The sequence below is a fragment of the Peromyscus maniculatus genome, chromosome 8 (genome assembly GCF_049852395.1).
Source record: "Peromyscus maniculatus bairdii isolate BWxNUB_F1_BW_parent chromosome 8, HU_Pman_BW_mat_3.1, whole genome shotgun sequence".
Taxonomy (NCBI): domain Eukaryota; kingdom Metazoa; phylum Chordata; class Mammalia; order Rodentia; family Cricetidae; genus Peromyscus; species Peromyscus maniculatus.
The window spans coordinates 83,980,725-84,007,844 of NC_134859.1; the positions used below are offsets into that span (position 1 = coordinate 83,980,725).

Below are 27,120 nucleotides of genomic sequence, written 5' to 3' on the forward strand. Positions count from 1 at the left end.
CTTGTCTTGTTTTTTAAGATTTATGTATAAAAATGGGCCAGAGAGATGGCTCAGCGGTTAAGAGCACAGGCTGCTCTTCCAGAGGTCCTGAGTTCCATTCCCAGCAACCACATGGTGGCTCACAACCATCTATAATGCCCTCTTCTGGCATGAAATCGATAGAGCACTCATGTACATTTAACAACAACAAAAAAGATTTATGTGTAAAACTATGCCTGCATTTACATCTGTGTACCACGTTTGTGCCTCATACCCACAGGGGTCAGAAGAGGCCATCAGACCTCCTGGAACTAGAGTTGGTTGTGGTGGTGAGCCACCATGTGGGTGGGAAATTGAACCTGAGTCCTCTAGAAGAGCAACAAGTGCTTGCAGTCGAGTCTCAGCCCTGGACTCTTGATCTTACTGTGACTCTCTGGCTTATCTCAAGTCATCTCTAAATTCTCACTTTCCTTCCTAAAAAATCCTCTTCTCTGGTCACCTGCCCTTACAGATACCGTGTCTTGCATGCCTTTCCTTAGGAAGGCTGTGGCAGGGAGCACATAAGATCTAGGGGAACTAGAATTCATTTAATATGGCTCTGGGGGCTGTCGCAGGAGGCCTTCCCTGGTCTTAGAGATCAGCGCCTCGAACAAGGAAGATGCTTGGCCTGTGGCCTGTGTTGTCCTTGGTTGGAACACATCTTGGGTGGATGGGGTTGAATGAGGAGCGGTTCCTCAGCATTCCTTCCCAGACTTGGAGCAAGGCCACACATCTTCAGTCCTGGACGGACACTGGTGTTGAGGATCTGCTGCAGCTGTCCTCTGGCCTGGGCCGGGACCAACTTCTTACGGTGCCCAGCTCTGCGGATGCCCAGGGATGCTCAATCATTTAAAAGGCCCTTGAGGCTCTGGATGTCAGAGCAGCTGCCCGGTGCTTCCAGATGCCTGCCTGGTCCTGCCCACAGCATCCCTCCCTCCTGGAAGGCTCTGTCTATGCCGGGGTTCCGAAGGGAGCCCAGACAGCAGGTATCCCTGAGGTGTGTAAGACCTTGAATCTGACAAGGTAGGGCAGACAAGTGGCCCACATCATTTCTGAGGCCGTACAAGGGTTCATAGCCACAGCCTGCTGGTGCCGCCGTGTCTCGGGCACCAAACCTGTCACTTGGTGTACATCCATTTGGATGAATTGTAGGTACTTCTCAAGAGTCAATTCTTAATTACTTCAGCAAGTGAGCACAGTGCTCCAGCAGAGGGTGAAGGTGTCCGGGGGTCAGGGGAGGGACCCTAAGTTGGCTTTCCTTTCTAACAGCCCCAGGTGACTGCCCCCAGAGCTGCTCCCACCCCAAAGCCTCACTGGCATTTCCTGACCCCACAGCCGACCTGATAGGGTCGCTCCATCGCTCGCTCAGGGTGGATAGCCTCTGTGGGGCTTCAGCTGTCCCTCTTCCCTTGAGTGCCCTGCTGACTCTGCTTCTGGCAGTCGGTCATGTCCCAGAGTATGCAGGGGTGGTGTGAGGTGGGAGGGTGTCTCTGTCCCTTCCCAGTCCACTTGATAGCTTCGCTAGTCAAAATGTGCCATCTATTTCAGGTGTAAACCGAGAGGCAGGGTGAATAAGGAAATGGCCTTGAGTGCTCACCGGGGTCAAGGCCACGCTGCCCAGAATAAATCCTTTACCTCCAATGGCTTGAAGCCAGGAGTTTTCCAGTCCCCTGATCCGTGTGGAGCTATGCCCAGTGGGGACTGTGCCCCTCACTTCCAAGTCATTTGGTACCACTCCGTCCGTCCGTCCTTAGTCCTCCCGGGAGCAGGGGGGCAGAGCTGAGCGGCAGCCCGGAGCTTGGCGGGAGGAGGCGACGGGGGAGGGGCAGGTGGGGAGATCCGGCTGGAGGGGAGGCTCCGACGTCTCCTTCCTTCCTGGTTCCTGCAGCAGCTGCTGCCGCTGCTCAGCTCTGTGAAGAGGTAGCCGGTGACTCGGGGACAGTGACTCAGAGGCGGATCGGTGTACGGACCAAGAAGCACTGGCGTCCATGGACCCTGGGGTAAGGGGGCCTTGCTGGCACCACCTGACATTCCTGGGAGGGTTTCCTCTCCTCTGCAGCTGGTGGGTCAGCTCCTCCAGGAAAGAGGCTGAGAATGGTGGTGGTTAGAAGACACTCACCTGGCTCGTCTCGACTCTCCTTCCTACGGGTAGACACCTCCCACCTCTGCGGGGGGCCAGCATCGAATGGCCCGAGTCCCAGGGGCCCCCGACAAGGCCGTAGACATACCCAAACACCAGAAGAGTTTGGAAACTTTGAATGGCTGAATGCAGGAGTTTCCCCTTGGGTCAGCCTCTTGCAGCCTGGGTCCTTCTGCTGTGACCTCCTGGCCACACTGACACTGTCACTTCCCTGTCCCTTCTGGGCCTCAACTCCTCAGGTGCTTGCTAGCGGCATAAGCTGTGAGCCGCTTCCCCAGACACAGGGCAACATCACCCCTCCGGTCCCCTCCCCCTTCTCATACACACATAGAGCCTCATGCATTATTGATCTCCTGGCGGAGCCAGGATGGCCAGAGCCAGTGCCAGAGGCGCCTGTGGGTACGGCTGCGGGACCTGGACATGTTCCTGGCCACCTCTTCTCCCACCCACAGTGTCTGAGCCAGCCAGTGTCCTGCTCCTTCTGGGTGGGAGGGAGGTGCTTCTCAGGAGCACAGAGGACATTGTTGAAAGGGGTGGGGTAAAAAGAAATCCAAGGTGGGTATCCTCCAGGCATGTGAAAACAGGACTGTCTCAAACCTCAGTTTCCCCATGCAGAAAATGGGAGCACAAGAACTGGCCGCTAAGAGGCCGGTTAGTAGAAGTTGGAGGGGTGGTCTGCAGGGCAACTGTGGCAGAGGAGTTGCCAAGCCATGGAGATAGGCAAAGAGATCCCAGAGGGAAAGGCAGCTGGGCTGAGGAGTCCTTGGCCGCCCAGACTCTGGGCCCTTTCATCTCTTCTTGGACCCTCTTCCTTTTCCCTGCCCAGCCTCAAGAAAACAGCATTTCCTGGATCCCTGGGGTGTATGCCCCAGGTGGAGCCACAGGCTGCCTGCTAGCTTACCCCTCCTGGCAGTGGCCACAGTGGGGTTGAGTTGGGCGCTGCTGCCTAGGCTCCTGGTGGTGTCAGGGCATGCTGAGGGTGCAGGCATGGCGTGTGAGGGCAGGATGTGTATCTTAGTGCAGGAGAGACCAAAGGTGGGAACATGACAGCAGGGGGGTATTCACGGGTCTTTCTTGTGTTTCAAGGGCTCCCACAGGACAAAGTGACACTCTTCCCTGTCCACCCTGCTCTACCCTCCTCATCAGGAAGTACCCTCTCCTTCCTCATGGACTTCCAAGAACGGGACACTCCCTCGCTGGCTGAGAGTACTCAATCGTCAAAGCCCAGTAGCACCCAGCAGGTCTGAGCAGAAAAGCAGTGACGGGTGGGCCTAGCTTGGGTCCCTGGGGGATGGACTGAGGTCGTGGGCTCACCAGCCGCTGCCCTCCATCTACGCTGGATTTCAGGCCTCCGAGCTGTGGGAGGTGGTGGAGGAGCCTCGGGCCAGACTGGGAGCAGAGGACACCATGCCCGAGAGACAGGAAGGACACCTGCTCAAGAAGAGGAAGTGGCCTCTTAAGGGCTGGCACAAGGTAGGATGTCAGGGCAAGGGAGGAGCTCCATGTGGGAGACTGCGAGACAGCCCCGGCATTCATGTGTGGTGAAGGAGGAGAAAAAACGTGTGTTTGTTTGCTCTCTCCCTGCCCCATGCTCTTGGCTGCCCGGTCCTGTCCCTCCCATACAGAGGTACTTTGTGCTCGAGGATGGGATCCTTCACTATGCCACGACTCGACAAGATGTAAGTCAGGTGCCAGGTTTGGGGTGGGGAGGAGCCTGCCCCAGAATGTTCTGAGCAGGTGGGGGGAGTCTTGAGTTAACCAGAGCAGGGTCGACTCTCAGTTCCACTTTCAGGAACCTCTTGGCTTTCTGCAGCCTTAGGTTCCACATCTGCAGATTCAACGATTTAAGCGCGCGCACACACTTTGAAAGTATACCTGTACTGAACACACAGAGGTTTTCTTCTCACTATGATTCCCTAGAGTTACCATTCCCACAGCAGGTACATAATGGCATTCGGTCTTAGACGTCACCCAGAAATGGCTGACGGGCACAGAGATGGGTATAGGTTGTGTGTAGAAACTGTCCATTTGGTTTCCTTTGTGGCTCCTAGAACCCAAAATACCATGAGACAATTGCTTCCCCGGGCCTCAACCTCCTTCCTGCTGACTCGGGGTGGGGGACACACTCAGCCTCCTGTGCACTTATCTGGATGATGCCCGTTGCAAACCAAGCGCCCCAAAAGTGGGGGCTTTGTCCCCCTGTCCTTGTCGTCCTCTTGTGCTGGGAACAGGAAACAAGGCTGAGCTCCCAGGTTCCCTCCAAGGGGTCTTCTTTCTCCCACCATGTAGTGTTCCGGGGGGGGGGGGGGGGGTTGGCATTTTTTTTCTTGCTTGCTGACTTCTCAGACCTGTAAGAAGTTGGACATGCAGATGAGGTGATGAGCAAGCCCCTTTATATGTGATTTGAGGTGTGTGGCCCTTGAGTCTACAGTGGCCTCTAGGAGGTGGTGACCTTGTGCTTCCGGGACCCTCAAACCAGTCCCCTGTCTCCCACCAACCCTCCACTCCAGATCGCCAAGGGGAAGCTCCATGGCTCCATCGATGTCCGGCTCTCAGTCATGTCCATCAACAAAAAGGCCCAGCGCATTGACCTTGACACTGAAGACAACATCTACCACCTAAAGGTGACATCCGTGGGAACAAAGTATTCTGGGCACTAGCCTGGCAGAAGTGTCAGGGCACAAACGTAGGAGCTGAGGGGTCTTCTCTGAGTCTGATGAGATGAAAGTTTCCACTGTCTGAAACAGCCAGGAGTGGGCCCACTCTCACGGTTGACTGTTACGGGAAGATACAGAGCTCGGCGCTCTGATGCTTGGGGCGTCAGACTGTCTGTCGGAAATGGGGTTTTTTGTTTGTTTGTTTGTTTTTTGTTTTTTGAGACAGGGTTTCTCTGGGTAGCTTTGGCACCTTTCCTGGATCTCGCTCTGTAGACCAGGCTGGCCTCGAACTCACAAAGATCCACCTGGCTCTGCCTCCCGAGTGCTGGGATTAAAGGCGTGCGCCACCACCGCCCGGCTGCAATAGGGTTTTGTACAAGCTGGGTGCTCTAGGAAATTCCCTGCTTGCCTAGAGATCAGAGACCTGACGTTTTGCTCCTGGAAAGCAACCCTTCCCTTCTTATCTCTCTCGATCGTTTCTACAGATCAAATCCCAGGACCTGTTCCAGAGCTGGGTGGCCCAGCTCCGAGCCCATCGCTTGGCTCAGCGTCCGGACATGCCCGGTGCCACTCACCGAAAGGTAAGATGGGCCCTGGAGTGAGGGCAGGGGATGTGAAGATTTAGGAATGGAGGCTGTGGGGAACGGAGACCCAGAGAGCTGGGGACCATCCTTCCTGACCCTTGGCTTACCCCCACAGGTTCCTGGTACCCAGATGCTAACAGCGGGTAGTGCCTCAGCCTTACCTGGGGTTGGCCCTCGAGAGAAAGTGTCATCCTGGCTGAGGGACAGTGATGGGCTAGACCGCTGCTCTCATGGTGAGGGTCCCTGGCCCAGAGTCTCTGTGGTAGGGCCCATGTTCTTACATCTGGGCAGGAAACACCAAGGAAAATGTTACCTCCATCACCTTCTCAGAGGGACCCCCTCTGCTGGGGGAGACACCCTTTGCCTCTAAGATGATCAAATCTTAGTGCCCTGAGGAGCCCCAACTTACAGAAGAGAGTGGGTTCATCATGCCCTAGGTACGTAGCAGGAACAGAGACTCCTGCCTGAGGCCAGTGCGGTAAAATTCTAGAATTGTGTTCCTGTAGTAGGAGACCACACAGTGACCCAGAGAGAGCAGTGTGTGTAAATCAGGAGAGACAGATAGTAGGACACCCAGCCTGGGCACAGGCAGAAGAGGTGAGGGGTAGTCTGTGAACAGGGTGGGGTAGGCTACTGGCCTCCCAGAAAATCAGAAGCGACTACGCCACAGGACTGGAAATGCTCTGGGCTCCTGAACAGAGAGGAGACAGTGTCAGGCTCTCCCTGGCTGCCAGCTTTATCTTTGGATGTCAAGGAACTGAGGGGACAGACCGGAAACCTTGGTACCTCCAGGAGAGCAATGCCCCTCCTTCCTTCTCCTCCAGCACTCTCGGAATGCCAGGGGAAGCTCCAGGAGTTACACAGACTCCTTCAGAGCCTGGAGTCCCTACACCGAATCCCCTCGGCCCCTGTGATCCCCACACACCAGGTAAGGGTCAAGGGAGGAGGCAGGGACTGCTCAGGGCCCCTCATCCCCACCCCTTCGTGGGGCCGGCCTGCCTGCCTACAGCTGCCTCCAGGCTGTCTCTTTGCTCCTTTTATCTGGGTCACTGCCAGCATGCCACACCCATGTGCTTGGGCGATCTGTGCTCTCCTCCATGGCTTTTCCCAACCCGGTGGGTGAAATTACTCTTCCTCAACTTGCCAGGCCTCGGTGACAACTGAGAGACCCAAGAAGGGGAAACGGACCAGTCGCATGTGGTGCACACAGGGCTTTGCCAAGGATGACACCATTGGACGGGTGAGCTGGGGTGCCAGCCCATGCAGGGGTGCCATGCCCTGGAGGAAGCGGTCCCTTCACCCCTCCTGTTCGCCGACAGGTTGGTCGTCTCCATGGCTCTGTTCCCAACCTGTCTCGGTACCTGGAGTCTCGGGACTCTTCTGGCCACCGTGGGCTGCCACCTCCAGACTATGCCCACCTGCAGCGCAGTTTCTGGGCCCTGGCCCAGAAGGGTAAGTACAGGCTAGGCGGTGGTCAGGAGTGGGTCAAGAGGTCAGGAGAGGAAGAAGGGTCTGACCGTCTGACCTGCCCCTGGCAGTGCACAGCTCCCTCAGCAGCGTCCTGGTGGCCCTCACCACAGAACGGGATCGACTGAGAGACCTGCATCAGGGCTCAGAGCTGTCGAGGATGGCGGTGAGCCTCCGGGACACGGCAGCTGATCAGAGGGAGGGCCCGAGACTGAGGACTGCGGGTCCCATGGGCAAATCTGTGCCAGGGCTCGGGGTTGACAGAAGCCGTCCCTGAGTGGGTGAGGATGGCAGGTGGGGGGGATTTCACCTTCCCACACCTAGTCCCTCACCCTCTGCCTCAGGTCTCTGAGGCCCCAGATGGTCAGAGACGCCTCCACTCACTATCCATCTCCTCAGACACCACAGCGGACTCCTTCAGTTCCCTCAACCCGGAGGAGGTGAGGATCTAGGATGGACAGTGGGTGCTTGCTCACTTCCCGGGGCTTTCTCTTCAGGGGTGAGGGCCAGGGGCAGGGCACAGGGCTGATGTGGAGTCTAGAAGTAGGTGGTGGACGGGTAAGCGGGGCTCCAGCTTGCTCTTCTCTCACTTAGCATCACAGCTCTCTTGGCGAGTTCTGCAGATGGCTTGTGCCTCATGTCTTGTTCTGTTTGCCGTACCGAGGCTGGAACCTGGGGCCTTGCACATGCGAGGCATGCGAGGCAAGCAGGCTACCCTGAGCCACACGTCCAGCCTCTGAGAACTTTTGCTTTTGCTTCAGAGCCCATGAGGCATTGGTTCTTACCCCTCCACCAGGCCTGCCCAGCCTTTGACATTCCAGTGTGGCATTGTCGTGTACAAAATTCACACTCAAGGACCACATCACCGAGTTAACAACCACAACAACAAATATTTTTTTATGATGTTTGAAGTCAGTTCATGACTTGGTATTGGGCTGCGTTCACAGCCACTCTTGGCTGCATTCAGTCATGGACAGCCCGTGGACCACAGGTTGGACATGTCTGCATCATGAAACGAAAGCCCAGAGGATCTAACCGATGGGCCCGTGGTCCCGCAGTCTTAACCAGGCTGAATTAGAGTCTGCGTGTGGTGCCACTGCATGCCAGCTGTGGGTTCTGGGTCCCGGTCTTCTAGTCTTCATGGTGGGGACACAGCTGTACCTGTCCATGGCACGGGGGGGGGGGGGGGGGGGGCTGCGCGGCAGTGATCCTGACTTAGTGGGCCAGTACAGGAAAAGGGTTTAGAGCCAGGTTCTGCTGGTGCCCACCACCTCTTCCAAGTCCAGATTTTCCCCTGTCCCTCAACCTTTCTCTTCCCCTCTGCTCCTCCTCCCGCTTGGCAGGAGTCTGGTGGGGGAGGTGGGGTGGCTTGCCTCTCCAGGAACTCACTCCAGTGGCCTCTGAGGTCTCACGTCCATCTGGCCCCCACAGCAAGAAGCTCTGTACATGAAAGGCCGAGAGCTGACCCCCCAGCTGTCCCAGAGCAGTGTGTTGTCCCTCGCTGATTCCCACACAGAGTTCTTCGATGCCTGTGAGGTTCTCCTTTCCGCTAGCTCTTCTGAGAACGAGGTGAGGGAGGAGGAGGAAGCCGGCAGCAGGAGGGAGGGACGGGGAAGATGGGCTTGGGTTCCAGAGATTCCTGTGTCCTTCCCCCCACCTTGGCAGCTATCTGAGAGAGAGAGAGAATACCCATGGTGTGACTCTTCTGAAACTGCTTCCCCCGCTTGACATATCTCACCTTACTGTGGTCTCTGACGTCGTCTTCCCACGGCCCCATTCCAGCTTTCCTGCTCCATTGACCCTGTCCCCCAAGACCCTGGATCTCAGCACCCCTCAGCTTCCCTTCCTCTATGTCTTTCTGAGTTCCCCAAGTTCTTTCCTACAAGTCAAGCACCAGTCGGGACAGGACGATATCTTAGGGCCAAAAGTCCTTCTTGCCCAGCCTTGTCTCTCTCCATCAAGGGCTAGCTGGTCATAATCTTGCCAGGTCCCGGGCACTGCCATTCCGTCTACCCCACCTATCCACTCTCCCTGATCAGGGCTCTGAGGAAGAGGAGTCATGTGCCAGTGAGATCACCACCAGCCTGTCTGAGGAGGTGTTGGACCTCAGGGGAGCCGACTGCTATCAAAAAGGTACCAATGGGATGAGCGGGGAGTGGGACAAGGGTGAAGCGGGGTCCCATGTAGAGATGCTGTTTGCTCATGGTCCGGGTCCCATGTAGAGGCAGTCCTTTGTGTCTGGTGGGCTTTGGGTAATGATTCCAGAATTGACCTTGGAACCATGAGCTGGGGAGTATTTGGAGGACAGTTCTGGGAGGTTGACCAGGCTTGGGAATGGTGCTGACTTTCATTCCAGTAGGCTGGGAGGGCTTAATAGGGTATGACATGTCCCTTAAGAGGGACAGACAGTTCTGCTTGAGTCCTTCATTAGCAGAGGAGCTTTGGGCCTGCCATTTTACTTTCTACGGCCCGTTTCCTTTCCTTTCTTCCTTTTTCTCTCTTCATTTTCTGGTTTGTTGAGACAGGGTTTCTCTGTGTAGTCCTGGCTGTCATAGAACTCAATCTGTAGACCAGGCTGGCTTCGAACTCAAGAGATTCGCCTGCCTCTGCCTCCTGAGTGCTGGGATTAAAGGCATGGGCTTCTGGGCAGTGGTGGCACATGCCTTTAATCCCAGCACTCGGGAGGCAGAGCCAGGCAGATCTCTGTGAGTTCGAGGCCAGCCTTGGCTACAGAGTGAGTTCCAGGAAAGGCGCAAAGCTACACAGAGAAACCCTGTCTCGAAAAACCAAAAAAAAAAAAAAAAAAAAAAAGGCATGGGCCACCACTGCCCAGCTTATTTCTTCTTCTATAAAACTGGCTGAGGACAGGAGGTGTAGCTTGGTTGGTAGTGTTTGCCTCATGCACAAAGCCCTGGGTTCAGTCCCCAGCACTGCATAAACCGAGAGCAGTGACACTGGCCTGTCATCCGAGCACTGGGGAGGTGGAGGCAGGAGGATCAGATCAAGATTATCCTCAGCTATATAGTGAGCTCCAACCCAATGAGACCCTGTCCCTGTACAAAATAGTGGGGGGACAGTGGATGATCTGCATCCCAGCATCTGTTTGTCCATCAGGGCACAGAGGCCAGGATGAGACTCAGGCCCAACTTCTGAGCACTTGTGCATGGCGGTGGAACTGTCCTGCCTGGGTGGCTCTTAGCTCTGCTGCCCCTCCAAATCCCCAGGAGCCCACAAGCAGTCAGATCCTCAGTCACCTCCCCTAGTGGGCAACGCTGGGATGCCTGAGGAGGTTAGGAGGTAGTCCTGTGCAGCGGGCCTGGCGCATCTGGACCACCAGTGTCCAGAGGGAGACTGAAGTGACTGCATTGGCCCAGGGGGGTGTGTCCCAGGGATCGCTGTAGGGCCCCCTCGTCGCCGCTGCCTGCCCGCCGCCAGCGGACCCGGAACCGACGTGAGCCTGTGGAACATCCTCCGCAACAACATCGGCAAAGACCTGTCCAAGGTGTCCATGCCCGTGCAGCTCAATGAGCCGCTCAACACACTGCAGAGGCTCTGTGAGGAGCTGGAATACAGCAGCCTCCTGGACCAGGCCAGCCGCGTGGCTGACCCCTGCGAGCGCATGGTACCCACCCAGGGTCACTCGTTCCTCCCCAGGGTTCTGTCTGTCTTCCCCATCCTGGCTGGGTGGGTCCCTACTGCTGAAGCACCGCCTCAAAACCCCGGACTTAGCTTGCGATGGGCTGCGGTCCCCTTCCTGGGGTCCCCCGGCACCCGGGGCACTCACTCTCCGTGGCCTTCCCACAGGTGTACATTGCAGCCTTTGCCGTGTCTGCCTACTCCTCCACGTACCACCGGGCGGGATGCAAGCCTTTCAACCCGGTCCTGGGGGAGACCTACGAGTGTGAGCGGCCCGACCGGGGCTTCCGGTTTATCAGCGAGCAGGTGTGAGCCCCGAGGTGGGAGGGCTGTTTCCACTGCTGGGGCAGGGGCAGGCCTGGGTTTGGGGACCAGAAGGTGGGCCAGGGGAAGGGGGAGAAGAGGAAGCGGTGGCCCTGGGCCAGGCACATGCTAATGGGGCAGAGCTCTGCTCTGCATATGGGAGGCCGAGCGAAACAACTCGAGAGGGGCGCGGAAAGGCACAGCCCAAGGTGTTCTGTGCGGGGCATCGCTGCTAAGCTAGGTCTGGAGGGTGGGTTAGAGGAAGTCCAGGTAAAGAGCTGAAGGATTAGTTTGTTCCATGTGTGTAGGATAGGGTGTTCAGCAAAGTTACAGGCGGCTGAAGGCAGGACAGGCTAAACCCTGTGCTTTGTAGGTGAAGGTGAGGTGCATTCTGGGGTTTTATTTGCTTCTAAATCTGAAGGCAGTGGGAGGCATGGGGAGCGCAGAGAAGTGGTGTGCTCACCGTGGCACTCCGTAAAGAGCACTCAGGCCGTGGTGGGCAACAGTTGGCAGGAGCCATTATCAGGCCATTAAGGTCTTCTGCCTGAGAGCCGAGGACAGCAGGCACTTAGCCTGTGGCATGCTGAATCCAAGAGCTGTGTATGTGCCACCATTGACAGAACTCAGCAGCCGGGAGGATGGAGAAGAGCGTGGCGAGCAACCATGTACCAGGCACTATGGCACGGGATGGGGTGGAGGGCTGCCTGCCCCAAGGAGCTAGCATCATGTTGCCCCCGGGTGGGACTTCCGCAGGGAAATGTCCTGTCTTAAAGGAAATGTTCTTTAAGGCCTGTAGACCTGGGGCTGGGAAAAGGGGACAGATCAGTGGGGTCCCAGCTTAGAGGGCAGGAAAAATCAGGATCTCCTGTGGGGTGTGTTACTAGGACCTGGGGGTGCCAGTGACTTCTTGAGTGAAGGACAGAAAGGACAGGGTAGAGATAAAATTATACAGAATGCTGCAGGTATACCCAGCTTGCAGCCCGTTGGCTGAGAATGCAGCCTGACACATTTGTAGATGACAACATGATATTGCCACATCAAAAGCTTGGAAAAGGCTGGATGTGGTGGCACATGCCTTTAATCCCTGGGGAGGTAATGGCAGAAGGAACTCGGTGAGTTCGAGACCAGTCTGGTCTACATAGTGAATTCTAGGACAGCCAGAACTATAGAGACCCTGTCTCAAAAAAAGGAAAAAAGCTGGGCGGTGGTGGCGCACGCCTTTAATCCCAGCACTCGGGTGTCAGAGGCAAGTGGATCTCTGTGAGTTCAAAGCCAGCCTGGTCTCCAAAGCAAACTCCAGGAAAGACGCAAAGCTACACAGAGAAACCCTGTCTCAAAAAAACAAAACAAAAAAAAGGAAAAAAAAAAAAGTGGAAATCCCCAATAAGAGTGAAAGTTTTAAAAAAATAAAGCCTGATTGGGAGACAGAGACAGGGGGATCTCTGAGTTCCAGGCCAGCCTGGCCTACAGACTACAGAGCAAGTTCTGGGACAGTTAGGGTGACACAGAGAAACCTTGTCTCAAAAAAAAAAAAGGGCCAGTGTGATGGCTCAGCATGTAAGCATGCTTGCCACTAAGGCTGCTGACCTGAGTTCAAGCCCATGATTTTACTTGGTGGAAAGACAGAACCAATTCCTGCAAATTGTCCTCTGACCTCCACATACATGCTACTGTGGTACACATGCTCCCATGCACATACACACATAAAATAAACACACACGTATGTAGATATGTATGCATATATATTAAATTTTATGTGTGTGGGTGTTTTGCCTGCATGTATGTCTGTATAGTATTTACATACATGGTGCTGTAAAGGACAAAAGAGGACATCAGGTCCCCTGAAACTGGAGTAACAGATGTGTGTGAGCTGCCATATGGGTTCTGGAAATGGAACTTGGATTTATTTGCTTGCATAGGAAGACCCCTGGGAAAGCAGCCAATGCTCTAACTGCTGTGCAAACTCTCCAGCGCCACCCCATTTACATTTTTAAATAGTGTATGTATATAAAAAATGTATGTTTATATGTGTGTGTGAGCATGTGAATGCAGTACCCTGGGAGGCCAGGAGGAGGTGCTGGATTTCTTTGGAGCTGTAGCTACAGGATGTTTTGGGAGCTGCCCAGTATATGCTCTTAACTGTTGATCCATCTTTCTACCTCTGAGTGTGTGTGTGTGTGTGTGTGTGTGTGTGTGTGTGTGTGTGTGTGTGTGTGTGTGTGTGTGTTTTAAACTAGAGAGATGGCTCGGGAGTTAAGAGCTCTCACTGTTCTTGTAGAGGACCCAGGCTCAGTTTCTAACACCACAATGTGGCTCACAACCCTACTATAACTCCAGTTCCAGGAGATCTGATGCCCTCTTCTGTTCTTTAGAGGCGTATGGTGCTATACCTACATACAGACCAACATACATCTAATAAATTTGTTGTCGTTGTTTGTTTGTTTGTTTATCGAGACAGGGTTTCTTTATGTAACCTTGGCTGTCCTGGAACTCGCCCTGTAGACTGGGTTGGCCTCGAACTCACAGAGATCTGCCTGCCTCTGCCCCACTGAGTGCTGGTATTAAAGGTGTGTGGTACCACTGCCCAGCCCAGTTAAATTTTTTTTGTTGTTGTTTTTGTTTTTTGAGACAGGGTTTCTCTATGTAGTTTTGGAGCCTGTCCTGGATCTCGCTCTGTAGACCAGGCTGGCCTCGAACTCACAGGAGGCCTGTCTCTGCCTCCTGAGTGCTGGGATTAAAGGAGTGTGCCACCACCGCCCGGCAGTTAAATTTTTAAGAAAAAAAATTTTAATTCAAAACTAGAAAAAAATGCAGACTATTTTCAAGAAATGTTATCACAAGGGAAAGAGGAGAAAAGGGTAGTCACCAGAGGAACCTGAGGGGCTGAGACAATTTCTTCGTCTGTTTAGTTTTTGTTGGTGTTGTTTGCTTTGTTTTTTGAGACACAGTCTTACTGTGTAACCCTGGCTGGTCTTGAACTTGCTAAGTAGACTTGCCTCTGCCTCCTGAGATCAGGGCTTAAAGAGGGTGAAAATTTTACGTAGCAGAATAGTGTGTACAAGAGGAAGGATCCTCCCATTCTGACCTATAGAGGGGGCTTCTGTACTCATATCCTGCCAGAAATGATGGGCACAGATGCCAGCAGAGACTGAATATCTAGAAGGAGGAAGCTTAAAACGCACTCATGGAGTGTGTACTCCTGGGGGCCTCCCTTCACTCAATATAAAGCCTTATTCATATTGTCGAGTGTGACAATAGTATATTCCTTTATTAATGAATATCCCTTTGTGTGGAGGGACAACCATTGGCTTATGTCCTTTTTGATTGACATTTGAATTGTTTCCTGTTTGGGGTATTATGAATAAAAGTGCTATGAATGTTTATGTGGGACATAAAAGGAAGGCCTGCTGCTTAGGATGGGAGGAACAGGAAATCCTTCTGTTCATAGAGAAAGGGCCACATAGAAGGAAAGACTGGAGAGAAGTGGTGTGGGAGGGCTGCTGCTCCGGGCAGGGGAGCCAGCCTGGAAGGGAGGAGGGAGCAGGGAGCAGGAATGAGGCCAGAGTGGGAGGAGATGCCTTTTCCTGCTCTGTTCTCCCCCGACTACAAGGGAAAAAGGGTATGACAGGGTTGGCTCAGGTTTAGGACCTCAGAGGATTTCTGGGTGCTCAAGGCCTAGATGAGCTATGTGGAACTGGCTGTCCCCTCTATGGGTTGTGTGTCCAGGTGAGGTCAAAGCCAGGGGTACACAGAGTGGCTGCGCTGCCAGTTTTTAAAAAGATTTATTCATTTTATTATGCGTGTGTTTGCCTGTGTGTGCCTGTGCACGTTTATAAAATGCCAGTGGAGGCCACCAGAGGGCGTCAGAGCTCCTGGAACTTGGAGTTACAGGCTGTTGTGAGCCTCCATGTGGGTGCTGAGAACCGAAACTAGGTTCTCTGAAAGAACAGCCAGTGCTCTTAACTACTGAGCCGTCTCCCCAGTCCCCAAGATTTATTTGTTATTTTTATTTATGGTGTCTGTGTCTGTGTGTGCTCCAGGTGGCAGGTAGCACGAAGGCCAGAAGAGAGGTTAGAATCCCTTGGAGCTAGAGTCACAGGCGGTTGTGAACTTTTGTTTTTGTTTTTGTTTTTTTTTTGAGACAGGGTTTCTCTGTGTAGCTTTGCACCTTTCCTGGAACTCACTTGGTAGCCCAGGCTGGCCTCGAACTCACAGAGGTCCGCCTGGCTCTGCCTCCCGAGTGCTGGGATTAAAGGCGTGTGCCACCACTGCCCCGCAGTTGTGAACTATGGATGTGAGTTCTGGGAACTGGATTCAGATCCTCTGCAAGAGCAGCCGGTGCTTTTAACTGCTGAGCCCTCTCTGCGGCCCCTCATGTCAAAAAATGTCTACTCTGTTTATTTACGTGTGTGTGTGTGTGTGTGTGTGTGTGTGTGTTTGTGTGTGTGTGTGTGTGTGTGTGTGTGTGTGTGTGTGTGTGTGTGTAGCACATGTGCACAGCACAGATCTGGAGGTCAGGGGACAGCTTGTGAAGTCTGTTCTCTCCTTCTACCATGTAGAATCCAGAGAACTCAGGGTGTCATGGTGAAGAGCACGTTTACCCACCTAGCCATGCGCACTGATGTTTCTGGCTCGTGGTGGGAGCAAGCGGCTGAGGGTGCTGGGTGAGAGGATAGAAGTGCTGGTCAGAAGGGAGGGAAGCTGGGATGGTGTCTGCAGACCACAAGAAAGCAGACTAGTGAGAAATCTTGGCTGCAGCTAGCGACAGAATGACAGGCAGCTGGGAGGCATGGAGGCAAGGCTGCGGGAATGTCCGAGTTGAAGGTCGCAGATGTGGAGACATTCCAAGTCAGGATAAGGCCAAGAGTTCCTAAGAGGGTGGAGTAGAGCCAGCAGGATGTGAGCAGCTGTCTGGGGAGGAGGCGGATGGAGAGGGTCCTTGGGGAGGGCTGGGTTTCAGAGCAGAGGTCGGAGGCCCTGTTTGGTGTGTTGGGGGAATGTCTGGCCAAAGGTGCTTAAGGCTCCATCACCAGGGTCAGTCGGTGGCCAGCAAGGCAGAACACAGGGGTGGGGTGGGGTGGGGGAGGGAAGAGGGAATAATGGACTTGGATGGTGCCTGGAGATTGCAGGAGCAAATGACTTGGAAATAACTGATTCAAGCTGTACAGTGGTGGCTCAGGCTTTTAATCTCGGCACTGGGGAGGCAGGTCAACCTGGTCTACAGAGAGTTCCAGGACCGCAGGGAGGTTACACAGAGAAACCCTGTCTCAAAAACAAAAGCAAACAAACAAACAAAAAAGAATTAACTGATTCCCCTGAAACTAGGTAGGAATCGGAGAATCGGGGTCAGGGGGGAGGTTTAGGAGAAGACCCCAAGCTCCTCAGGGGCAGTGTTAAGGACTTCTTTGCTTATCAAGGTCTCCCATCATCCCCCGATCTCCGCATGTCACGCAGAATCTGAGAACTTCATCTTCTGGCAAGGTAAGGGGTGTGGGGCTGGATGGGTACAAAGGTCATGGGCAGCAGGGTGGGGGTGGCTGGAACACTCCGGATCACTCTGGCCTTGTCTCTGCTTCCCTGCCCGCCCCCCTAGACATGAAGTGGAAGAACAAATTCTGGGGCAAATCCTTGGAGATCGTGCCTGTGGGGACAGTCAACGTCAGCCTGCCCAGGTGAGTACTGGAACTCCCAGTGGCCAGGCCTGCCCATGGGCCTTCTCCTGGCTGCCAGCGGGGCCCGGGCTGGATAGAAGGCTCTAGTCTAGCCTGAAGCTGCTGGAGGTGACAGCAGGCTGTGTTTGTACATTTTACACCTACATTTGCTTCAGTTACTGTAAAGAAGGTGAGACACCCGAGAACCGGGGTGGGGGCCTAACGAGGTCATCTGACTAAGTGTCTTTCACAACTTTTTGATCATCACTCGCATTAAGAAATGCACTTGAGACTTCAAACCAACATGCATGTGAGGCACCCCCACCCCCCCAGACACACACACAGAAATCTAAATGGATGCTGGGACTAACGGATCACAAACCATGTTTGAAGACCCTCATCTCAGCTGGGTGTGGCGGTGCATGCCTTTAATCCCAGCCCTTGGGAAGCAGAGACAGCCCTGTCTACAGAGTGAGTTCCAGGATAGCAAGAGCTACACAGAGAAATCCTGTCTCCAAAAAACAAAAAACAAAAACAAGCTAACAAACAAGAAAAGAAAAAAAGAAAACCTTCATCCAAGTTCATCTTGCAGATGGGCATCAGAAGCTGAGAAGGAAAGGGGGCCTTTTACTTAGAGTGGCAGGGTCTTGGTGCGATGGTGCACACTGATTTTAGTCCCAGGGCTTGAAAGGCTGAAGCAAGTGGTTATCTGTGGGGTCAAGGCAGCCTGGGCTGCACAGTGAGATCCTGTCTCAAAAAAAAAAACAGAACTAGCCAGGTAGCTGTGGTGCATGCCTTTAATCCCAGCACTTGGGAGGCAGAGACAGGTGGATCGCTGTGAGTTCGAGGCTAGCCTGGGCTACAGAGTGAGTTCCAGGAAAGGGTCTAAAGCTACACAGAGAAACCCTGTCTCAAAAACAAAAACACCCAGAGCTAAAGCGTGCCAGTGACCCTTTCCTAGTCTCTCATTTCCGTGACTTAGGCACTCAGGAACTTTGTTGTGGGATCCAGACATGCTCAGTGGGGCGTCCTGTGATGGCAACTCCACTTGACGAACAAGAGTCGTGCCTGGCAGAGCTGGTGCCGGGCTCGGTGGTTCTCCTTTCAGGCCCGTGAGACTCGATACAGGAAGACAGGAGCTTTTGCATCCACAGCCCACTTGTTTCCCAGGGCTGGCTGGCTGCTGCCCTCATGTGCCCTGTCTCTCTCAGGTTTGGGGACCACTTTGAGTGGAACAAGGTGACGTCCTGTATTCACAACATCCTGAGTGGCCAGCGCTGGATTGAGCACTACGGAGAGGTGCTTATCCGAAACACACAGGATAGCTCCTGCCACTGCAAGATCACCTTCTGCAAGGTAGGCGTGTGTCCCCCCCCACCCCCACCCCGACCCGCCTCTCCACCCTGGGGGAACCGGGGAGCCCCTCACTCAGGCCCTGCCTTCTCCGCCCTAGGCCAAGTACTGGAGTTCCAACATCCACGAGGTACAAGGTGCGGTGCTCAGCCGGAGTGGTCGCGTCCTCCACCGCCTCTTCGGGAAGTGGCATGAGGGGCTGTACCGTGGCCCCCCACCGGGTGGGCAGTGCATTTGGAAACCCAGTAAGTGGGGTATCCAGGGAGGGCTGGGGAGGGTGAGGATGGCTGCGACCCAGTCCACCTGCCCCAGCCCCTTGCCTCCCCCAGATTCGATGCCCCCAGACCATGAGCGAAACTTCGGCTTCACTCAGTTCGCCTTGGAGCTGAATGAGCTGACGGCAGAGCTGAAGCGGACACTGCCTTCCACCGACACACGGCTACGGCCTGACCAGAGGTCAGTGCCGGGCCGATCTCCCCAGGAACTCCTTAAAATGGGGACGGGGCAGGGGCCTCAGCTTTGGGGACCCCCCTGGCTAGCCAGCGCGCTGACTGACGCCCGGATCATCAGGTATCTGGAGGAGGGGAACATACAGGCCGCTGAGGCCCAGAAGAGGAGGATAGAGCAGCTGCAGCGGGACAGGAGGAGGGTGATGGAGGAGAACAACATAGTGCACCAGGCGCGCTTCTTCAGGTGCTTCAGCCCCGCCCGCCCGCCCGCTCCTCTGCGTCCCCCTGCAGCCCGGGTCCCCCTGCAGCCCGGCCGGCTCCTCACTACCCGCTTCGGCTTTGACTAGGGTGATTGTGGGAGGCATGGGACCTGCCTGCCTTCTACCATCCTAACCCACACCTACTGCCTCTCTCCCCCCAGGCGGCAGACGGACGGCAGCGGCAAGGAGTGGTGGGTGACCAACCATACATACTGGAGGCTGCGCGCTGAGCCAGGCTATGGGAACCTGGATGGCGCTGTGCTCTGGTAGCCCTGGCCTCGGGGCAGGAGACTCTGGGTCCTTACTCCTGCCCCCACTCCTACCGTGGACATCTGGGTGAGGTCAGGCTCCCGCTCACTGCCCTTGAGGGCAAAGGGGCCGCCCAGCCTCCCGCCCTCTCCCCTCTGCTGGCCAGAGGGGCTGTATCTCAGCACACTCCCATTCCACCATCGGGGTGGAAGTGGGAATCTGCTTCCCAGTCTTGTTACCCCAGCAGCTGGCATGTCAGACCCCGCTCGCTCAGCCATCCTCCTCATCTGGGAGTGTTTCGGGGAGATGCCAGGTTCCTCAGATTTGCTCCCCGTTTTAGTGCCTTCCTAGGACACAGGGGGCCCCCTTGATGCTACCCAGACTTTCTGTGCCCAGAGCGCTGGCCGTGCTGCAAGGTTGAGTGAAGGAGAGGAGATGCCCTTCTTCCCCTCTGTCCTCTCTTCAGCATCTTCCCTCTGCCCTGACCCGCCCCTTGTCCTGCATCCCCTTCTCCAAAACTGCAAAGCACCTGCCGCTCCCAGCGCCTCCAGCCCAGGCCCACGACTGGTCCCTTCAGGCTCAGCTCAGCAGATGCCCCAGAGTGGACGAGCCTCTCCAAGAGGTGTGGAGCAGGCTGAGGTGCCTGGCCTCAGACTCACCCAGGAAGGAGGGAGCCAGTGTGAGTTTGTGTAGGTGTGTGTGTGTGTGTGTGTGTGTGTGTGTGTGTGTGTCCTGCTCGCCGGCGAGCAGGATTCCTAATGTAGCCAGGACACCCCCGCTGCTGGTGTCTGCCACTGTTGCTGCTCATTTTCTCAGTTTGCCTGAGTCAGGTGAATTGCTAGAACATTCCAAGCTCCAATAAAGACTGTCCTACTCTTTGGCCTGTGTCACTGATTGAAAAATAGAGTTCTGGGGAAGGCTCCTAGGCACTGCTGTGTGTTGACTCCTGTCGCTCCAAAAGGTCTGTTTCCAAAGGAGTAGGGATGTAGTGCAGGGGTAGAGCGCTTGCCTATCATGCAGAAGGCCAATCCTGGGTTCAGTCCTCAGCACTGACCAAGGACTGGGGAAGAGCTTGACGAAAGTTAACTTATTTGGGCTACCAAGATGGCTCAGAGAGTGAAGATGTGTTGCCTTGCCTCTGATAACCTGAGTCAGATCCCTGGAGCCCATGCAAAGGTGGAGCGAGCTGACTCCACAAAGTTGTCCTCTATCATACATGTGCCATGGCGTGCACACACACACACACACACACACACACACACACACACACACACACACACACACAATGTTCCTTGTTCCTGAAACTGTGCTCTTATTTGGAAGCAGGGACTTGGCAGATTCAACTGGTTCCTTGTGAGAACAAGGGAAGCTGGGCATGGTTGGGCACAGGGAAGAGCGCTATGGCAAACGGGTCATCTGGGAGCATGCCCTCTGGGAGGTGGGCAAACGGGCTGGACGCCCCCACAGCCAGGAAGGTCTAGAATGCTGTAAGCCAGCAGAAGCAGAAGATGGCTCTGAGCCCCTGAGAAGGAGTGGGCCCTGCTGACATACCGGCTTTCAGACCTCTGGCCTCAGCTGTGTGTTTTGTTTGCCTGGTTTTTGTATGTGCATGGTCATGTGAGTGGGGTGTCTGTATGGTGTGGGTGTGCACACGTGTATTTTCATGTGGAGATCAGAGGACAGCCTCAAGTGTCCTTTCTCTGGCACCTTCCATCTTTTCGTTTGTTTGAGACAGGGTCTCTCGATGGCCTGGGATGTCACTAAGAAGGGTGTAGGCTAGCTGGCTGGTGAAGTCCATGACATTCCCGGTATCCATCTTCCATCTTGTCAGTGAGATGACAACATGCATTTTCATAGGGTTCTGGGAATCCAAACTCAGGTCCTGGGCACTTGAGAAGCAAGCAATTTAGTTACTGACCTATCTGTCGTCTGTCTCTGTCGTCTGTCTGTCTCCTTTCTCTGGGTGTGTCTCCAGTTTGTGTCATTGAGACAGAGTGTTTATACTGTACCCCGGATCCCTGGACCACCTATGTAGCCCAGCCTGGTCTTGAACGTTCAGTGTCCAGCAACCCCTTTGCCTCAGCCCCCTGCACTGCCGTTACCTGAGCCACCACACCCAGCTGCAGGCTGATGTTTCAGAAGGAGCATGTTTCATGCTTTTAAAATGCCCTCACCCACTGGGCGGTGGTGGCACATGCCTTTAATCCCAGCACTGGGTAGGCAGAGGCAGGCAGATCTCTGTGAGTTCGAGGCCAGCCTGGTCTACAGAGCAAGATCCAGGACAGCCAGAGCTACACAGAGAAACTCTGTCTTGTAAATAACCAAAAAAAATAAATAAATAAATAAAAAAATAAAAGCCCTGTCACCTCCTGGTTCCCAGAAGCCGCTGTTTGGCTGAAACAGAGGTCTCGGTCCACGTTCGGACCCTCCCTTCTCCCTCGGGGCTTCTTTGAGGAATTCTGGGAATCAGCTTGGCCTCTCACTTTCTCCTTCCTCTCTTCCACCCCCACTCCACTGTAACAAGAGCCCCCAAGTCCTCCTCTGCGTAGGCAAGTGTCCCAAGAGGAAGTTCCCGGGGGGCCAAGATCAGGAGACCCTGAACTGTGGCGACTTCTGATCACAGGCTTTTTCTCCTCTTCTCTGGGCTCAAGGAAGAGTGGAATTTGCCTTTCTAGGGGCTTTTGGTGGTGGTGGAGGATTTTGTTTGGATCTGTTTTAAGAGATGTTCTACTGTTGCCATGGCTGGCCTGAAACTATGTAGCCCAGGCTAGTCTCGAACTCAGAGCACCCTCCTACCTCAGCCTACCAAATATTGGTATCACAAGCAAAGCCGCTATGCCTGGCTTTTGACTGTGTGGTGGTCATTTGCTCAGTTCTGTTTTGCTGTTGTCCAATTAGACAGTTCTGCTGTATGGCCTGGCCTTGAACTTGTGATCCTCCTGCCTCACATCTCCAGTTTATTTATGGAGACTATTAACATGAGCACACTTGACCTAGCACCATATGCCAGAAATAACTTCAACCCATCCCCCAAGCCAGCTGAAGCCTACATACATCAGGACCTTTTTATAACTGCGAGCACACCCTTCCCCCCCCCCCATCCCTGCAGAGCAGCAAGAACCCCAGGAGGACCAGCCTGGGCTCACCCTCCCCCACACAGCCAAAGGGCTGGAGACTGAGATAGACCCAGCGCTAAATTCCCTGCAGACACGGGGACCAGGCCCTCTATGGCTTTTGTCATCTCCACTGTCCCCTCTCTCAGTCTGACGCAGGTGCCGGGGGGCATAGGGGAAGGAGATAAGATTGTGGCCATTTCTGCTGGTTCCACATTCCCCTCCAAAAGGCTCTTTTCTTTCTTTTTCAGTTGCCTTTGGAGACGGTGTTGCTGTGTACCTCGGCCTGGACTTCAGCTTGCAGTCCTCTGGCCTCGGCCTGCCAAATGCTGACAGGCATGGCAGCCTCAGAATTGAGCTATAGTGGGGCTTCCCCACCCCCTCTTTTGAGACAGGGTTTTGTTCGATAGCCCAGGCTAGCCTTCTCCTCAAGGCAGTCCTACTCTCAGCCTCCCAAATGCCGAGCAATAGGTGTGTGGAACTACACCACCCCGATCCAGCCAGGGTCTGGTGGGCTGGGAGGCTCAGGCTAGCTCAAGGAAAGTTTGGCTCCTGGATGGGCTCTGTGGACAGTGTCAGGGGCCCAGGACAGCCATTCAGATGGAGGGTGAGTGTCTTTCCTCCAACAGGAAGGAGGGGTGGCCTCCACGCTCAGGCTCCTGTCAGTCTGGTCAGGAGGCCCTCTTAACGGCTGGGCCTCAGGGCAGACCTGAAGATTTGACTGGCTGGAAGACACGGCCAGTCAGGGCAAAGAGGATGAATGTGGACTTAATGATCTAAAATCTTGACTCGGCTGGAAGCAAAGCTGTGAGTTAGGTCAGGCCCGGCCCACGGATGGACGACGGGGAAGAGAGGAGACTGGCCATCGGGGACATGCCTGGGCAAGCCACTGGAGAGGGGGGAAGACAGGTACAGGGGGTCAGCACCACCTTGGGACTTCCAACCCCACACAGCTTTGCCCGGAGACACGTTTATCATTTTAAATTTAGTTACTGAAGAGATGATGGAGGTACCTCAATTGCACTTGGGGGGGGGGGGAATGCCAAAAGTATCCTAAGTGGAAGGGATGCTTAATTACATGGTAATTCCAAATCAGTGGCGCCAAAGCCTTCTGGTGCCAGGACAGGGTCTGGTGCACCCCGGGTCCTCCAAATGAAGACTCTGTCTCCTGGAAGAATGGCGGCGGCGGCGGTGGCGGCGGGTGGGCTGAGCTATGCGAAGGGTGTGGGTGGGGGAATGAACTGCAAGGGCTGGGACAGGGCTGGAAAGAGAAAGAGCAGAGACAATACTGTACACACACACACACACACACACACACACACACACACACACACACACACACACACACACGGTGCAATTCTCCAAGAATCCTCAAGAGGGCGCCTGGCACTCTAGAAAAGAGCAATTCCGCCACACACTGAGTCCCAAAGTACTCCAAGCTGAGACCAGCACTGCTAAAGGACAGTAACCGAAACTACAGACAGCCCACATTCCTACCAATGCCCAGTCAGACCACTTCTGCCCTGTCCCAAACCAGAGCACTCAAGAGTTAGGAAAGCTCTTGGTCTTGTAGGCAGGGGTGACCCCAACCACATCCAGAAGCTGCAGGAGGGTAGTTAGGGCCCCTCAGTGCCAGTAACGGGGCTCTGGGGCAGCTGTACCAGGGACCTTCCACCCATGGGGCCCTCAGAAGAAGACTCTCCTCTAAGTTAGATGAACAACTTTCCTGAGCCACAGAACCCGTCACATACTGGGATTGGGACCCTAAATTGAACCTTGTACCTTAGTTTTGGACTTTCTTTTGGGAAGGCAGATAAAGCAGGACATAGTTCCGCTCCAAGAGTGCTCCAAGTTAACCAGACTGTTAGGTCACAGTCTCTTGCCCCAGCCACCTTAACAGGCTACGCTTGGCCACTCATCCCCCCCCCCCCAATACACCAATGGAAGGGATGAACAATGGGGGGATGGGGGGGGATCTAATCAGTGCACACACTGAGAAACAGAACAAAGTGCTCCAGCGACCCCCAAGTTCAACTTCATGAACTGACATGAGCTTTTTTGGGTTAAAACAGAAGAATTGGGGATCGAGCAAGATGTATGCACAGCTAAGCCTTCCTAGCCAAGGTGGCCTAGCTGTGGATGAGAAGTCCTCATCGCCTGAGGGGACAATCTGATCTTCCGGAGCTAATTACTCTGACTCCAGGTGCTGCGTCCCTATGGCGGTATATAATTGCCCTTCTCGGGGACCTCATGGGGTCGTGCTCTGCCCTTCAGGGCTCTGCTGTTCTCAGAATCTAAGCTGTACTGCAGGTTTGGGATGGTGGTGGGAGACGTTAGGCGCCTTTTGGGGTCTGGAACAAGACAGTGTAAGATGCCTGAGTGTTCTTATCTTTCTGCCTTAGGCCTTGAGGAAGAATGAGGCTAGGTGTGACCTGTTTCTAGAGGACAGTTCCTGAGAGATAAAGGAGTCCACTCCAGAGGTCATCAGATAATCCTGAGGAAAGGTCACAAGAAGACTCCAGACTTTCATTCTTCTAGTTACCTGTGAATCCAAAGAAAGAAGTTTTGTGTGTGTGTGTGTGTGTGTGTGTGTGTGTGTGTGTGTGTGTGTGTTTCTGTTTTTTGCAAAAGTTGTTTCAAGGTACTTGTACAAAGGTACTTGTACAAAGAAGATCCCAGCTGTAAAGATGGGAGTTGAAGCGGGACAGAAATGGACCCCTGCACCATCATCACCCTGTCAACTTCATCCGTCACACTCTGGGTTGGATGTAGCTGGAGTCTGTAGACCCCCGTGCCAGGTGTCTGCACGTGACTGGGGAGAGACCCCCCCCTCTAGGAACAGCCACTTTCGTTAGGCACCTCCCCTAGAAGCACCCGTCTGTTGCAGCCTGCTGCGTCACGGAGCGTGGGACCTGGGGACCAAAGGCTCTGCAAGGGGGACCACACCTGACGACGGTCTTTGCTTCTTTGCTGGCTCCATGCCTGTGGATGTGGCATTGACCCCCAAGGCCCCTGAGGTTACCGGTCTCTGGGCATGCCGGGAAGGCATGAGGTCCATATACCCACACTCAGGACCTGCTGGAAGGGCCACTTATTGGGGTCCCAGAGGAAGGGCACCACTGGCCTGGGCCAGGACCAAGGGAGAGTCACTCCAGGAGGCCCTGAGCCCTGACCTATTCCCTTGCAGAGAGTAGGCGACACCCCAATCTCATAGGGATTACCTCCAGCCCCCACAGGGAGTGGGGACTGAGAAAGGCCATCTGGCAGTTGAAGCTATGGTTCAGACCAGGAAAGCATCAGAAAGCATCTCTTTCCTGAGGGAACTTGTCATGTGGGAAGTTGAGGGTTTTTCCTTTTTTTTTTTTTTTTTTCTTTTGAGACAGGATCTCACTATGTAACCTTGGCTGACCTGGAGCTCACAGAAGTCCAGAAGCCCATTTGCCTCCGGAGTGCTGGGATGAAAAGTAGGTACCACTGTGCCCAGCATCCTTTCTTCCTTTGAGACAAAGCCTGGCTTCACTATTTAGTGTGTGAAGATGGCCTTGAACTCCTGACCCTCTTGTCTCAACCACCTCCTAAATGCTGGGATTATGAGCATGTGCCTCTGAGTCCCCATCTCTCCTCCTCTTCCAGAATTCTCCTCTTTCTCTCCTAGTCCTGGAGCTCAAACCCGGGGCCTGCTGTGTGTGGGAAAGCCGGCCACGACTGACCATTATCCCAGCCTTCTCTTTCTGTTTGCATTGCCTTCACTGACTAAATCTTCCAGCACAAGAACATGACTATAAAACACCGTGCACTGGGGTTAGGGATTTAGCTCAGTGGTAGAGCGCTTGCCCAGCAAGCACAAGGCCCTAGGTTCGGTCTTCAGCTCTGGAAAATTAAAAACAAAAACACGTGCACTTTTTTTTTGAGGTGGGATCTTGCTATGTAGCCCCCACCAAACTTGAGCTCATTATCTTCCTGTCCTGTCTCCCCAGTACTGGGATTACAGGCGATGGTTTTTTTTTTTTTTTTTTTTTTTTTTAACAAGATTTGAAATAAAAGCTACCTATTGTAATTCTCACTGGACAGCACTAGAGTGAGCCAAGAGCATAAAAACATTTTAGCCAAAACAAGCATGAGATGTTTGTTAATACCTTCATTTTCTGAGGGCATTTCGAGGCACTGTTTATTTTGAAATAGGCAAACGGGGAATTACATGCTGTAGGACTGGGAGTAGGCTTCTAGTTCTTGAAAAAAAACATCAAGTTAGGAGCTGAAGATGGAGCTTAGTGAGAGAATGCTTGCCTAGCACATGCAAAGCCCCGGGTTCGATCCCCAGCACTGAATAAACCAGGCGTGATGGCACAGGCTTGTAGTCTCAGCATTCAAGAAGTAGAAGCAGGGGGATCAGAAAGTCAAGGTCTTCTTCAACTACATAGGGAGTCTGAGGACTTCCTGGGCTACGTGAGACCCTGGTCTTGAACAAACAAAATAGCAACAAAAACAACAGAAGCTGTCAGGTTAACTGACTTCACTGACTCACTGCCTCCCACAGCCCACCGATTCCTCGGGCCAAGATGTCAGGATTTCTCTCATTTAAAATGACAGCTGGGGGAGCTGGAGAGACGGCTCAGCATTGAGAGCACTGACTGCTCTTCCAGAGGTCCTGAGTTCAATTCCCAGCACCCACATGGCAGCTTACAACTGTCTGTAACTCAAGTTCCAGTGGACCCAACACCTTCATACAGACATGCAGGCAGGCAAAACATCAGTTCACATAAATAAAAAAAAAATTTTTTTAAGTGACATCTATCACAGAATTCCTACAGACACATTTTCTCAGGGTCGGAACACTCTTGGAGCCGGTAACTACTTAGAAGCTAGGAGCAGCTAGAGTGTCCTTCCCAGCAGCCACACCTGGCAGCTCACAGCCACTGTACTCAGGCTTCAGGGGATCCAACACCCTCTTCTAGCCTCCATGGGCACCCACATACATGTACACATAAGCACATACACCTACATATAAATAACAATGAAACGAATCTTTACAAATGCATTTCTATATGTGTTGTTTCTTCACAATTATCTTTGCCCCCCTTTCTGAATGCTGGAGATAAAGTTGGGGCCTTGGACATGCTAGGCAGGCACTCTACCATTGAACTGTATTCCAAGGCAAAGTGTTTCTTTCTCTTTTAAAATTTTTTTTTATTAATTGATTTTCCCAGCCCTATCACAGTTCCCCCCCCCCCCCCCCCCCG

General features: G+C 53.9%; 1 protein-coding gene across 2 annotated transcripts; it reads left to right on the forward strand.

Moving 5' to 3' along the window:
* Nucleotides 1-1,839: 1,839 nt before the first annotated feature.
* Osbpl7 (oxysterol binding protein like 7) lies at nt 1,840-19,645 on the forward strand. 2 transcript variants are annotated; one of them, XM_006971875.4, is made up of 23 exons: nt 1,840-2,018; nt 3,245-3,399; nt 3,506-3,631; nt 3,784-3,837; nt 4,669-4,782; nt 5,301-5,396; nt 5,515-5,632; nt 6,224-6,327; nt 6,547-6,639; nt 6,719-6,851; nt 6,938-7,032; nt 7,211-7,306; nt 8,298-8,435; nt 8,906-8,999; nt 10,241-10,488; nt 10,671-10,808; nt 16,223-16,286; nt 16,399-16,477; nt 17,668-17,812; nt 17,910-18,054; nt 18,139-18,265; nt 18,380-18,502; nt 18,680-19,645. In XM_006971875.4, the coding sequence occupies exons 2-23, from the start codon at nt 3,325-3,327 to the stop codon at nt 18,786-18,788; spliced, it is 2,514 nt and encodes an 837-aa protein (XP_006971937.1). In that variant the 5' UTR covers nt 1,840-2,018; nt 3,245-3,324; the 3' UTR covers nt 18,789-19,645. The 2 variants fall into 2 exon arrangements, with proteins under 2 accessions (XP_006971937.1, XP_015862996.1); XM_016007510.3 differs by having other exon boundaries at nt 1,841-2,018; nt 10,256-10,488.
* The last annotated feature ends 7,475 nt before the right edge of the window (nt 19,646-27,120 follow it).